Source organism: Podarcis tiliguerta (assembly GCF_965153285.1).
Source record: "Podarcis tiliguerta genome assembly, chromosome: 12".
NCBI lineage: Eukaryota > Metazoa > Chordata > Lepidosauria > Squamata > Lacertidae > Podarcis > Podarcis tiliguerta.
The window spans coordinates 27,975,821-27,991,125 of record NC_139545.1 but is presented as its reverse complement, the minus strand read 5'-3'; the positions used below and the strand labels follow the sequence as shown (position 1 = coordinate 27,991,125).

Below are 15,305 nucleotides of genomic sequence, written 5' to 3'. Positions count from 1 at the left end.
ATCTGACACCCTTCTTCCTGTGCCCCCTACACAAGGAGGGTGGCAGCATGTAAGCAGGAGACTCTTTCAGGTGGTTCGTAATTTAACGGAACCACCTGCGCCATCGGGGCCTGACAAGGCCCCAAGATCTCCTGCAATGATTTTGCAAAGTTGCTCAGATTTGGAAAGAGGTGGACTCCACCGTGGGAGCAGGGCCGGGGTGGGAGAGTGCTAAAGTCCTGTCTAGTCAAGTTGCATGGGATCAGTTCCCATCGGTTACCTCCGAGGATGTGGACAGGCTGCTTGGACAAGTGAAACCAACCACCTGTCTCCTTAATCCTTGCCCATCCTGGCTAATAAAAGCGAGCCGGGAAGGGCTGGGCAATGGGCTCTGCAGGGTGGTGAATGCTTCACTCTGTGAGGGAGTCTTCCCAGCCCTGCTGAAAGAGGCAATCATTAAGCTGCTTCTTAAAAAAAAATCTTTGGATCCAGCCTCGGCCCAGTATACCTGAAGGAGTGTCTCCACCCCCATCTTTCAGCCAAGGGCCTTCTGGCGGTTCCCTCACTGCGAGAAATGAGGTTACAGGGAACCAGGCAGATGGCCTTCTCGGTAGTGGTGCCCACCCTGTGGAAGGCCCTCCCATCAGATGTCAGGGAAATAAACAACTATCTGACTTTTAGAAGACATCTGAAAACAGCCCTGTTTAAGGAAGTTTTTAATGTTTGAAGTTTTATTCTGTTTTTAATGTTCTGTTGAAAGCCGCCCAGAGTGGCTGGGGTAGAAATAACAAATTATTATTATTAATACATTTTCTGCAGTGGCTCCCATTTGTGGAATGCTCTCCCCAGGGAGGCTCGCCTGGCACCTTTGTTACATATTTGTGGTCACCAGGCAAAGTCATTCATATTTGCCCAGGCCTTTGGTTAATTAAACAACTTTGCCAGAACTCACCTTGAACACCTCATTCTCTTAGAATGGCAGTGGTGCCCACCTGAGAGGTGCCGGAATTCAGTTCCGGCAAGTTCTGGCTGAAAGAAAGCACTGATGATAATGCTAGCCTTTTAGGCTGAGGTACAGTGAAGGATGCTGTCCCTTTGCTGGTGTGTTGAAGTAAGATTCAGGCATTTGTGTGTGTTTTGGAATGGGCAGGAGCAAGCAGATTATGAAGGTTCAGCTGTGGAGTGGATGGTGATGTTTGGTTGCTCTGTCTGCCTTTTGTGATCCTGGTCAGGCAATGTACAGCATGAATATTTAAATGCTGGTATTTATTAGGTGACCAGACTTTGGTTACAAGTTATTTATTTACACGCTCCGATGTAGAATGCGTGACATAACGAGCCAGCTAATCAAACATTAACTATTCAACACTTTTATGTAAATTAAGACTGCCTGTGAGGTAATGGAGACTTTTCTGGCACATTGACTTGTGAGAAGCCCTCTTTCAACTCACTTAGTTATTTGACTGGTTTTCCTCCATTCAGCAGGAGTATTTTAGATGTTCCTGATGGAATGGGAACATACTTGGCAGGAATGGTTTGAGCCAGAATGAAACCATGGTCTTTATTGGTCCAATAGACAACCGCAGTTGCCTTCAATTGATAGGCCTCGGTTATTCAAGGACCCATATTTACTTTAGTGCAGGGATGGGGAAATTGTGATTTTCCAAATGCAGTTGGACACTAGTTCCCATCAGCCCCAGCCGGCATGGCCAATAGTCAGGAGTGATGGGAGTTGTAGTCCAACAACATGCGGAGGTCTGTAGGTTCCCTGTCCTGCTTTAATGTGCCAGAAGGAATCACTGAAGAATGGGGTGTGGGCTGTTTTTGTGTCTCTCATCCGAGCGCTTGACTCACTGCAAAAACCCTTTAGCAAATCATCAGAGTTTTGGGGGAAAGGAATATCCGTTTTCAATACAGTATTTGCATCTTGAGGCCAGCATTTTTATGTGGTGGGCAATGGTCTTGTTGACTCTTTTTTAAAAAACAAAACAAAAAACCCAAATATTGGCTTGATGAAGCATTAGAAAAAGAAAACACACAGGGAGAGAAATTTCACAAATGACAGAAAATAGTGAGACACTATTGAAAGTTTTTCCATCAGGTTTCCTTAAATATAATTCATTTCTCAGGTATTGCAAAAGCTGTATAATTTTTTTGCACCAGCTATGCTGAGACCTATAAGGATGTAACTGACACACCCAGCTAGGGTCCTCACTAACACACCAAATCAAATATTGACCTTCAACGTTTTCTGCTGTTTGCTTCCCATGATTTCTCTTTCTCCACCAGCAGCATAGAGATGGCAGCGCCCTCACCAGCAGCAATGGTGGCAGCACCCTCACCTGTCCACCAGAGGGCACCACCACCACCACTGACTAGTATTAAGAGACAGAAACCCGCATGAATTCATAATCACCAGCTGAGGCGTATGGCAGACAAAGCTCTGTTTATTATGTGTGTCCCCCTCTCCCTGCATTAAAGCCTGGAAGAGCTGCTCTTCACTCATGGCTTTTGGATGGTGATGATAATAGAGAAGGTCCAGGTTCATACCTGTAAGCTATGGCTAACATTAACTGAAGTTCATAAACAAATAAGGCATCCCCACGTAGGTAGGGATGTCAGAGAATTCTGACCAAAAATGAAAATAAGCAGACCAGGCAGTTTGCTTGTTCTTCTGCAGTCAGGAACAGACACCAGTCACACAAATACAACTGGCAATCATTCACATTGCTGTTGGGCAGTTTGAAGTCTGCTGTCCATTTGCTGACATTGGAAGCTACCTTGCATTGAATCAGATCATTGGTGCATCTATCTCAGTGGCCCATGATATGTCGCTGGACTCCAGTAGCCCCAGCAAGTGTGGTCAATGCTCAGGGATGATGGGTGTTGGAATGAAACAACATCTGGGAGGGGGGGTGCAGAGTTTCCTCAGCCCTGGTCTGCACTGACTGACAGCAACTTCCCAAGAATGGAGAGAAGACTTTTCCAGCCCTGTCTGCAGATATTGGGGACTGATGGTCTGCATGGAATTAGGTTCTTGAAAATTTGTTTGCTGTGTTATTTGTGTCATTGAAAAAGAAGAAGCGTTTGGATTTGATATCCCGCTTTATCACTACTCTAAGGAGTCTCAAAGCGGCTAACATTCTCCTTTCCCTTCCTCCCCCACAACAAACACTCTGTGAGGTGAGTAGGGCTGAGAGACTTCAGAGAAGTGTGACTAGCCCAAGGTCACCCAGCAGCTGCATGTGGAGGAGGAGTGGAGACGCGAACCCGGTTCACCAGATTACGTGTCTACCGCTCTTAACCACTACACCACACTGGCTCTCTCATTGGAAATATTATAGATGCTTCTGTACAAGATTGCAAAAGAAAACAGATTACAAAAGTCCAAACTCCATAAAGTGTTTTTCTTTTTAATCTTGATTTATAGAAAAGAGCATACAGTGTTTTTAGTCTTATTTTATAAAAGCAATCAATACATAATACCACACAGTTACAAATGAGTATTTATAACACAGTTATCCTCCTGGAATTTATGCATACGGTGAGTTGTTGATATGCATATCCAAGGGCAGCCTACGCATTCTCTTCGGTGAGAACTATTTTTTCATACGCTGCGTTAGAGGTGGAAGACCTGAGAGTGTGTCTGTTTTCTTTCTTTACAATTCAGTCTTCAACAACTTCAGAGCTTTCTGCATATTTGCATATACTAGAAAAACAAACAGATCATAAATCAGGGAGGCGGGATGCACATCAATTTGAACTTTCTAAATTATGCAAATTGCAATAAACGAAATCTCACTTTAATTTCCCGGCATTTACAATAGCAGAAGCAGTGCATACTGTTAATGGTCCACACATCATTGACAACTCAGTTAAATTGGATAACATGGATTTAAATGGATTTAATGGTGCTTCTCATGCTGAGGTTTCCATGAGGCGAGCCATTATTGTGCATAGGACCCCACCATGTAGGTCATCTCAGGTGCAGAAATTGCTCTGGGAATATTTTGGCAGTGGCATGAAAACAAATTGCACCATGTTGGACCATTTATGTGGATGGATTATCAGTTTCAGCTGACATTCACATGGAATCCATATCGAAAACGGCAGACTCTAAACCATTTACATAAATGGTATCAGTCATTTTCTATGTGTTGCTATGCATATTTATTCAGACTTTAGGATGGTGAAATCTATCCATTTAGTTTTCTCTCAATTCCACATTTTCCCAGTCTTAAATTCAGTTGTCTACATTTCCACATCAATTTGTGATTTTTTTTAAAAAAGAAGTCATCATGAAAATTCACCAGCATTTATTACTATTTTATGCACATTTTGCAATGCTATTGTGCAACTGGAGGGATCTCCAAAGCAGAATTTCAGACCTTCCTTTGTTCCAAATCTATGTGAAAAGCTCTGCTAGGAAATACTTACGTAATGCAATGTCTGAAGGCTCGTAAGCATAGAGGCGGTTGGAATATCTTCCAGTAATATCTGCTCTAACTGTCAGTGACGGATCTGGAGAAACAATGATCGCATTAACTTTCCATCTGCAGCCGTCAAAAAACCCTCAATGAAAATGGCTTCTACTGTCCCCATGCAAAATATGCTTAACCACATGAATGTTGTCTCTAATTCTCCAGTATGGAATTATGCATAGTCCCTTTTTTGCATATCTGCAGGGGAAATGCTGAGAAATGTTTCCCTGCTTCTGTAGGAAGGAGCTGTCGTTGCGTGGTGTTACAGTCCACTCGAATCTCCACATTTAGCGTAAGATTCCAGGGGTATCTGGCATGCTTACCAAAGTCTGTGTTCCCTTTTGGGACAACAAGACACAGCTGAGACTATGATGTCCTTATGACATATGGCTTTATTTACACATATAAACAACCCGCCCCTAGATGGAGGAATTGTAGGGCATTCACATCCTATGAGGGTCTGGCTCCCCTCTTGAGGGCAGCATTGGATTCAAAGGACAGCAAAAAGTCATCCTCGGTGTCCCTTCGTTCCAGTCTGTCTTCCCCAGCTCTCCTCCTCCTCCATGCTGCTAACCGACTCCACGGACTTCCCCCAGCCTACACATCATTCAGTGACATTGGTGTCAACTCCACAGGGCTGAGATGTCTTCAGCCCCTTCCCCACCGCCCAAAGTCTGTTGGGACGGGGCTGAATCCCTCCTCCATCTTGAGGAGCCTGGCCTTGCAGTGGCAGCAGGCCTTGCTGGGCCTTGTGGCAGCTGTGGTGGCCCTAATGTCACTCACACATGTGTACAATGGGGCCCCACAATGCTGGGCAGAACTCGGCGCCTCTGTTCCGAGTTGAAACCCAAAACCTGGCCTTTGCCCTCTAGCCAAGAAGAGGCTTCACTCCCCTTTGCCTGGCATTCTTGCCCTTTGATGGTTTCCTTGATGGGCCATCCCCGGTCTTTCTCCTCCACTAATGGCCCATTCAGCTTGCTCTGCTAAGCTGGCTTGGCTTGTTAGCATAGCTAAATCCAGGGGGCTCCTGTGTCTGGCAAAGCTTAATTCTACATCCAGGAATTATGGAGAGAATCTGGCACCCAGGCATTTAGGGAAATCTACATTCCCCACAAGTCCATAGCAAGGCTTTGTACACCAAAAAGCTTTCCTTCTCAGCTGCTTCCACTGAAGAGCTGGTGGGCAGAAATGGGCCTTGGTGATTTCTCCACCCGCATCCTAAACAATAACTAAGTAAAATGTAAGCTGTAGATATTAAAGCAATGAGCAGCATCAGCCTGAGGGGGAACCTTCTTAAGATCAGTGTCATTCATTAACTCCTTGGAGTGTGTGTAAAAAAATCCACCCCTTAGCCAATTTAATAAAACGAGTGGGGCATACGCTCCATTGTTTGCAGAGACGCAAGTATATTGGAAATATATTTTGGGCAGGTTATTGTTGCAGATGCAAATGTGAAACATTTCATTTTACACAACCACCTTTTTTGGCCCTTTATCAATCCCCTCCTTAAAAACAGGAGAGGGGAAAGCTACTTCAAATTCCTGGGTGGACAGTGTATTGCATGTTAGGAGCGGTTTTATGGGACCCATCCTATAGGTCTTGGAGCAAAAACACCAATAACACCAGTGGTACAGGAGATTCAGGTTTCGCTAGCAACAGCCACATTCTTCAGTTGGAATGCTTGCAAAACCCTGTTTTCCCCATATTGGAGATGCAACCTGGAGATAAATCAAGCTTTCGTTCCATAGTAAATATTAACTCATCTCAGCTGCAGTGGTACCTCTGGTTACAAACATAATTAAATCCAGAGGTCCGTTCTTAAGCTGAAACCATTTTTATTCTGAGGCATGCTTTTGCTAATGACACTTCCCACTGCATCCTGGGGCAAAGTTCGCAACCAGGAGCAACTACTTCTGGGTTAGCAGAGCTTGTAACCAGAAGCGTGTGTAACCAGAGGTACCACTGTATTCAGGCTGGCATGGTTCCCCCCCCCCCAAAAAAACCCCCAGAACTCTTTGACCCTTTAACTACTCACCTACAAACAGGATTCTGGGAACATACTGGCCATCTGGTGAAAGATGTTTGTCTGTGGTTTCATACTTAAAGAAAAGAAAAAGAAAATACCAATACCTGTGATGCAAGCCATTTAGATCACACAGAGAAGAGTCAAAATATCTATTAAACATTGCCAGTTACTTCAATGTAATGAAAGGTTAGGTGGAATAGATGATGATGTGACAGCCATCCCATAATGTATAATATAACAGAATTGGACCACAATGAGGCTTTGATGAGCATTGTAATTATTTTAGCAAGCACATCCACCCACTGCATTTCACACACAGTATTTTTCCCTATATGGAGATAATATCCACATAAGAAAAATGTATATTAAAGAGTTATATGCACAGGTATCCATTTTGTTGGGAAGCTGCTCTATACTAGGGTTGCCATGTGTCCAGTTTCCCCCTGACATGTCCAGGATTCCAATGGCGAAATTTCCATCCAAGGGGGATTTTTTAAAAATTGACAAAGCTTCCAGGTTTTTGCAAACAGAACCAGGAAGTGTCTGCCCAAAAATAGGCCAACAACTTTTTGGGCGATCCCCCTCTCCCCCCAAAAAGCTCAACAACTGTTTGTCTCTGGATTTTTACTTCATGAAATATGGCAACCCTATCTATATATTACTTTTCCAATAATCATGGCAATCTAAACACTTGCCTATTTTTCTCAAAACAGCAACCACCCTTATACAGATTGTTTCCATTTTGGAAAGATGCCCTGTGTGAACCAGCTCTAGGTAGAATTAAATACCGGTAGATCTACTTGAAACTTGGCCGAGAGAATAATTGCTTTATTACAAAACAGAGCACTTGGTCAAGTGTCAAAGAAAACTTACAACAAGATTGAGGAGAACAAACTTCTCAGCCAATTTCTGTATCTCTTTGTGTTCAGCAAATACCTTCTTCAGTGCTAGAATGGGAGAAGAAGAAATTAGACTCACTATTAGAAAAAAAGAAAGAATCTGAAACATAGAAAGAACATTATGTATCTATTGTCAGTACAGATCAAATAAAAATTCATGAACGCTTAAGGCCTGAAGGCCTAATACAAATCACTGTAAAATGAAAGAGATAAGCTAAAGACTCAAAAGTTTAGAAACAGGTCTGGGAACGAAAGGAGGTCAAGGTTATCGCAATCAATGTTTTGGGTTTTTGAAACCTGGATTCTTTTGCTTAGCAAAGGAATTCACAAGAAGCCTGAGGCTGAAATCCAAACTCCACTTACCAGGGAGTAAGCCTCACTGAATTCAGGGGGTCTTAGTTCTGAGTAGACACAGGATTGCAGCTTAAGACAGGAAACTGCACTTATTGACTTACTCATGCTATGCCACTCTAGTTTGAATTATACAGTAGGACCTCTGGTTAAGAACTTAATTCGTTCTGGAGGTCCGTTCTTAACCTGAAATTGTTCTTAACTTGAATCACCACTTTAGCTAATGGGGCCTCCTGCTGCCACCATGCTGCTGGCACACAATTTCTGTTCTCATCCTGAAGCAAAGTTCTTAACCCGGGGTACTATTTCTGGGTTAGCGGAGTCTGTAACCTGAAGCGTCTGTAACCCAATGTACTACTGTACAATTTCTAAGGAGAGATGTGCTGGATCTAAGGCCTGCCTGAAAGCCAGTCTCTTAAGTGAACAGAAAACATATTCACAACTGTCAATGAATGCATGGAGTTTGGGCATTCATACGATGTGTGGACAGGCTATCATTATGAACAAATTTGTGAATCTCTGTTTCTGACTGTGATCATTTCTGAGAGGCTGGAAAATGTAAATAGAAATTTCTGCCTTCCATTCATCTAAACCTCCCCAGTTATTAAGAACAGGATAAAAATATAGATTACGCTTTCAGTGTAAAAAGAGCCGGTTTGTTGTTGTTGTTATTGGTAGTAATTTTATTTGCTTGGATGTAGACCAAAAAATTATGTGTCTGTTGGAAAGAATGGTACCTTGACTGTGAGGGCAGTCTTCTAAGTGGTGGATGATCATTATAGGTTTGTTGCTGAAAAGAAGAAAAGGTCAATTTTAGAATCTCACGGTAGCAGGCGATAAAAAGAGCAAAACTCATGATAGACAAAAATCTCAATGACTTAAGATTTAAGGTCCTGGAAAAAGGTATTGAAACATTTCTCATTTCTTAGAGTGGAAGGAGGAGACCTTCACACACCATAGTGAAAACCATGTGGAGATAGGGGAACTTACTTTGTCCTGGCTTTATGGAGCGCTTCTTCATAAGTCTGAGTCCAGATAAGCTGATCCCCCCAGCCTGAAAGGAAATGATGAATAGAATTTAGTTTTAAAGCATATTGTGATTGAGGAGGCATTAATCCCATAACCAGTTAAAGGGTTGCCATATTTTGAAGAGCAAGGAAGAGGGCCCATTTGCCGACTTCTACTTTTAACTATTGGCAGTGGAAGACAGGAGTGCCTGGCGTGCTTTGGTCCATGGGGTCATGAAGAGTCGGACATGACTGAACGACTAAACAACAACAACAACTTTTAACTATGGATTGCTATGACAGCACACATTTTACATACGTGTCCTGGAAAACGAAGACATATGGCAAATGAACTGAGTCCTGAACAAAGGCAACTCTAAGTGAGGCTTAGTGCTGGTCATCAGGCAATGGCTTTTCCCACCTGCCTTGCCCTACCCTCCAGCCCTAGAAGCCCTGATAAGGGAGCTATTTCCAGGGGAAGAATTGTGAGGGGAGAGAGACTTTCTGTTTGCCACCAGGGGTTGGTTGGTTTAATCTGTGCTGCCTCAATTCCAGTCCAAGGAACCTTCAGAAGGGAGTTGCAGCCATGCACATGATGTGTATGTGTATTTTAATGAGCTGAACAGAGTGAAAGATTATGAGTCTTCAATGCTATTTTGTTAGCGTTGATATTATTTTATAGATTATAAATGCTGTAGTTGTTAATCATATAATATGACTTTTGCTTACATTGTGATGTTTGGCTTGTTTTTTAGTTGTTGTTTTGTTAACAGTATTTTATAGATTGCAATTGTTTCCCTGATGATTTGCTAATTATTCTGTATGACTTATGCTGTGTTTGTGATGTCCTATTATGTTCTGTCATGCCATTATTATTTATTGTTTGTAAGCTGCTTTGGGATACATTCGAATGAAAAGTGGCATAGAAACATAATACAGCAAATAAAATAAAATAAAACAAATCTCTAATTTCCATCTATATAACCTTATGCCAGTTAGCCCATATACCTCCTGCCAACACCATATTTTTAGGGGTTACTGTATTTTCTCAAATGTAATATGCACCTTTCTCGGCCAAATTACGTTGCAAAAATTAGGGCGAAACTTAGATTTGGTGGCACATTTACATTCACCAGCAAATACTTTTTTTGGTTTTGAAAATTGAGGTGAGCATTAGATTCGATGGTGCATTAGATTTACATAAATATGCTATTTTTCCCCCAGACCCATTGATTAATTGCAATGATTTCTTCAAATGCTGGCATTAATCTGAGCTAGCACTCATTTCAAGTTCAATGTGAAATTTAGATAATTACAAACTGTTGGAAGAATGTCCCCTGAGGCTTCCTTATTTAAATAATGTGCACCCCTCCTTATTGAGAAAAGACCTTCTTACACTACAATCTTATAACAACCTATAAGGGGTCAGCCTCACTGAACTCAGTGAAACTCACTTCCAAGTAGACATATGTCATATGTCGGATTGTTCAGTTTTGTAAGTTTTCAAAGGGCAGGATCCATCAGAACAACCCTGTGAGATAGGTTAGACTAAGCGAGGCCGCCCAGTGAGCTTCATGAGTGAATTGGAATTGGAATCCTGGTTTCCTGGTTTCCCATGTCCTAGTCTAACACTCTAATTGCTACACAACCCACTTGGTTCTGTTCTGGATCTCCCATTATTTTGCTTCATTGGATGGTCTTGGGTTCTAGTATTTTGAGAAAGGGTTAAAAACAACAACACCCTGTCTTCCCACTGCACTCAGCTAGCATTCCTTTACCTCTGGAGAGAGTCTGGGGTAGTTTGGGACGGGTTTCTTTTACATCTTTCTTTTCACTTTTCACAGTAGTGTCTTTCGCCGAAATGTATGAGACGGCGACAAGCAAAAGCAACACCGATATGAGGCTCTTTTCCATGGTTGAAACTAAGGGGAGAAAAAAGCATTAAGGATTTATTCAGCTGCACTACAGAACAGGAGACTATTAGGTATGGAACAATAGAGGCATGCAATCAATCTTGCTGGGTAAGTTACAAGCAATGGAATGAAATTGCTCTAGTTCCAGCTTGGTCACAGTAAAAAAAAAAAGGAGCAACTGAATGTTAAGTGCTACATACAACATGCATGAGAAACTCGGCTTGGGACTCAGTGTATAGTATGCATAGAAGTAAGTCCAGTGTTCAAGCAGGGATGGGAAACTATATGCAGTTTTATGCACCATTTACCTTGGTATATGCATATTTGTGCACATTCCTTGGCTGGTGAATTGCATTGCAACATTCAGAGAAGTGTGAATTTTGAAGGATGGCTGTGTTTCATTGCTTACTGTTTTAGAAAGTGTGAATTAGGTAGATTTACTTAAAAAGCAAACTGAGTCCAATTTCTTCCCCATCCCTATAATGAAACCTTCCATTGACGGCTACATCATGAAGACAAACAGAGCTAAATGTAACTCTACTGTGATATTCAAAGTTGTTACTTTGAATTAAAACTAACCTTTATTTTCCAGTCACTAATTTGGTGTTTACCGTGGACTTCAAGGAAATGGAGCCATGCAAAGCAAATCAAAGTATTTACAAGGCACTTGCCTTGGGTTGTGAGGAGCGAAACACTTTTCTCAGTGCAGTGACAACAGGGAAATATTTAGGAGACAATGAAAACAAAGTCGTTTCAAATCCCTAGGCTTGCCACGTTGGCTATGCTCTGACAGCCAGTGTCCACTTAATGCACCCCAAAGCTGCAGTCTTATGCCCAGTTACCCTTGTGTAAGACCCACTGAGCACAGGGGCACTTAATTAAGAGTAAGCATTGCAGGGGGTTGGGCTAAATGACCCTCAGGATCCCTCCTATCTCTACAATTCTATGAATCTATGTGTTAAGATTGTACTGTGTGTCTTCACATATGATGCATCCCCCCATATGATGCACCCCCCCAAATATACAGCCTGATCTTATCCATGTTTACTCAGAAGTAAGCCCCACTGTGTTCAGTTGGACTTGCTCTCTTGTAAGTGTATATATTGAGCACTGCAGCCTTGAAGTTTTCTAAGTCACACAGTAAGTTTTCAAATGAAGGCATCTCAAGATGCTAATTCTACTAGCATCTCCAATGCTCCCTGTCTTGACGGTGAACACAATTCTGAATGAATCTGATTAACCTCATTTTAGTCCAATTATAGATCTGTTGGTTTCAAAATCCTGACTTTTAAAAATAGCATCCATCGCTACGGGGGACGGACAGTTGATGCTAAGACCTGACAATTCTCACTCAAGGTGGCAGACTGCAAATTTGAGAGAAGCAAAGGGTTTTCTGCAGGTCTCGGGACCAGTTCAGCAGTGGTGGCATACTGAAGCATGGGCTGTTACTGTTTAATCTTACACAAAGACTGGTTAGTTTAGCTGCATGATGCACAGAGCTGGGTCCTCCATTCCAACTGAGGATTCCACCTCACTCTGCCCAATGGCAGGACCGGCCCTGGAGTTTTGATCAGTATCTCAGTTTAGACCCCAATTGCAAGGAACAGCAGAAATTCTATTTAAAGGCATGACTCTCTCCACACACACACACACACCATAGCTGTCAACTTTCCCCCCTTTTTAAGGGAAATTCCCTTATTCCGAATAGGATTCCTCACATCCTCACAAGAAAAGGGAAAAGTTGACAGCTATCACACACACACACACAGAGAGAGAGAGAGAGAGAGAGAGGGCAGATGTCCAACTTAAGAAGAAGTATGTCCCTCCACATGCTCTCCACCCAGGTGAGCTTTGATGCTGGAGATGCACACAGGGCTGGGAGAAAAAGTTCTGGGATGAGGGGCTGTGGGTAAGTAGCAGAGAGGGGTCTCAGCTGCACACCCCATTTGGGTCTCTAGATTGGCCCCAGGTCACTGGGGCAGCCTTGCAGAGAGTAGGTCTGCCTCCATCAAATTTGGCTGAGGATGGAATAATAACGGTACCATTTGAGATAATCAAGACCCTGCTCTGAAGATCAAGCAGGGCTGATATGGTCAGGATTAAGTCTACTATGCTCAAAATCAGGAAATACAATTTTCAAGCATGTTACTCATCTTCCGTATTTTCTGCTCATATTTTCCACAACAATCAGGAAACAATGGTGGCCAAAATGTGCATTCTGAAGCTTCAATCCTAAACATATTAACTTGGAAGGAAGTTTGAATGATATCGAATGGGGCTGATTTTCAGGTTTTGGATCTCTGGTTTTTTTTTTAAAAAAAGGACTGCAATCCTGTACACACTTACATGCCATGCAACATGTTAGGACTTACTTTGTGGAATAAACATGCACAGGATTGTTTTATTAAAGTGACAGACATCCTTATGTCTTCATGGGGGAAATTAAAATAGGCAAGTTTTTGGAGGAGTATTTGGCTCTTTAAGAAAACAGGCAGCAAAGACATCTTGTCATCCTTTGAAACCACAGGGGCATTTAAGTAGGCCAATATGCATCTAGTGGAGTCCCTTTTTATGGCACAGCTAATGTCAATGGGCACTGTGTCAGCATCAGAGAAGCGGGAAGAAACACAACTGGGCAGGAAATAGAAGAAGTAGGTGGGTGTGGGGCACGATCCTTCCAATCAGCAGAAGATAGACAGCTGAGAAGATTCAAGACTGGTAAATGTAGTACACAGAAACCATAGCACCATAGAAGAAAACAGAGCTTTGACAAAGACATTAGAACAGGGGTCAGCAAACTTTTTCAGCAAGGGGCCGGTCCACTGTCCCTCAGACCTTGTGGGGGACAAGACTTTTTTTTGGGGGGGGGGGAATGAACAAATTCCTATGTCCCACAAATAACCCAGAGATACATTTTAAATAAAAGCACACATTGTACTCATGTAAAACACCAGGCAGGCCCCAGAAATAACCCAGAGATGCATTTTAAATAAAAGGACACATTCTACTCATGTAAAAGCACACTGATTCCTGGACCGTCCATGGGCCGGATTTAGAAGGCGATTGGGCCAGATCCGGCCCCTGGGCCTTAGTTTGCCTACCCATGCGTTAGAAAGTGCTTGCACTTGCCAAGCAGGAAATCAGACAAGGGGGTGGGGATCAGAGCTCTTAGCAGAACCAGTGGGAAAGCAATGACTGACAAAAGTTACAAAGGTTTGTAAAGCTTAACACACACACACACACACACACACACACACACTTGTGGTCGTCAGCATAGTTAGTGGAAGAAACAGCAAAACACTCTAGTTGCTTTTCTTAGAACTGCTGCACAGCCCTTTCACTGCCCTTTCACTGCTCCAGTCTTCCCAGCCTGTTCTTTGTTACCTGCCCATCAATAAGTAACCTGACTCACAGGCTCAGAGGACTCTGAACAGGTGCTTTGCTAAGCCCAGAGCTGATCATCTTACCTGCTCTGCCCTCCTCCTCCTTTGAGAAACTGCTAAAGTGTTCCAAGTTTCAGTGTGAACAAGGAAGGTATGGTATGCCTATTTATGCACCTGGGCACACCTCATCCCCACCCACAAGCTGTGGCATTTGAATACTTCTGATGCAGGGGGAAACCTCTATTTTATTTTACGTTTTTAAAGTAAATAAATAAAAGGCAAGACGTTTGCAAGTAATTTCTGAAACAAAGAAATGCCACCAGCGTACAGTGTATCATTAGTTTTAGAAAAGTCAAATTTATAGGTGTATATGAGAGTTTGGGAAAATATATTTTTTGATGTGGGCAGCTAGCCAAATCCAGGTAAGCATAAATCAAGGCTTCTGATTTGCCTGAAGGCTGATCTGGCTTTTTGTGATTGGACAGAAGCTTCGTTCTAAAGCACAGGTCTGCAATTCCTTTGAGAAGATGAAATTGGATATGAATTTAAGTGTGAATTAGATGGTCATTTTACTGAGTACAGGGCACTGATCCAGATCAAAGAACCCAAGGGAAATGCCAAATGAAAATGGAACCTGACAGTTCATCTTCCAAAGCAGGGTGCGGTGTTGGCCCACAATTCCCATCGCCCATAGGACTTGGAGCCTCACAGCAAGGTCACTGGTTCCCCACCATTGCTTTAACGTGCCTTTTACATCACTCCAGTGTTGGAAACCATGCTGAAAATATGAATCTCATCATTTACGGAGGGAGCTGCCCAGACCCTCTGCCTTCAGTGTGAAATGATTTTATTGGGCTGGGTTCAACTAAGACAGTACACTAGTGGAAGCCGGTGCTGAGACTCCTGCTAGCTCAAGGGGCTTGCCTCCCTCTCCTCTCGCCTGGGCACCCCATCTCCCCCAAATCTACTCTGGAGAGTCAGGAGAACCCCCAGGACAGCAGGCAGAGGAAGGAGAGGGGAGGTCATTGATGGAGCACTCAAATGAGTGCACTGTTGAATCCCTCCTGGTGTTCTTCTTGGTACTGTAGCTGTTTCCTAGCAACGAAAGGAATAGATGCTGAACTGAACAGATTGCTAAGTGAATTTCTATATCAGGGAGGCTTATCAATACTACCATGCATGCAATTTGATGTGGTGAACGTTGTATTTCACAAGTGCATACCCTTAATTTTGCAGACATTCTAGGAATCTGTGTGTGAGTACTGA

The 15,305-nt window shown here is 42.8% G+C and overlaps 1 protein-coding gene and 1 long non-coding RNA gene across 2 annotated transcripts in view; both read right to left on the bottom strand.

Annotated features, from left to right (window-relative positions):
• The window catches only part of LOC310660661, a 197,679-nt gene that overhangs the window by 166,355 nt on the left and 16,019 nt on the right, over positions 1-15,305 (bottom strand). The window lies entirely within an intron of this gene.
• AGR2 (anterior gradient 2, protein disulphide isomerase family member) lies at positions 3,377-14,195 on the bottom strand. The gene is made up of 8 exons (XM_083405536.1): positions 14,124-14,195; positions 10,522-10,665; positions 8,727-8,790; positions 8,474-8,526; positions 7,360-7,433; positions 6,496-6,559; positions 4,417-4,500; positions 3,377-3,688 (listed from the first exon to the last, which is right to left on the bottom strand). Exons 2-8 carry the CDS (start codon positions 10,655-10,657, stop codon positions 3,639-3,641), a joined length of 525 nt encoding a protein of 174 aa, XP_083261662.1. The 5' UTR covers positions 10,658-10,665; positions 14,124-14,195; the 3' UTR covers positions 3,377-3,638.

Coding starts and splice junctions, on each gene's coding strand:
- AGR2 (XM_083405536.1), bottom strand. CDS start 10,657: ATGGAAAAGAGCCTCATATCGGTGTTGCTTTTGCTTGTCGCCGTCTCA. Junction 8,791..10,521: donor ACCCCAGACTCTCTCCAGAG/GTAAAGGAATGC, acceptor ATTTCCTTTCAG/GCTGGGGGGATCAGCTTATC. Junction 7,434..8,473: donor AGACTGCCCTCACAGTCAAG/GTACCATTCTTT, acceptor CTCCCATTCTAG/CACTGAAGAAGGTATTTGCT.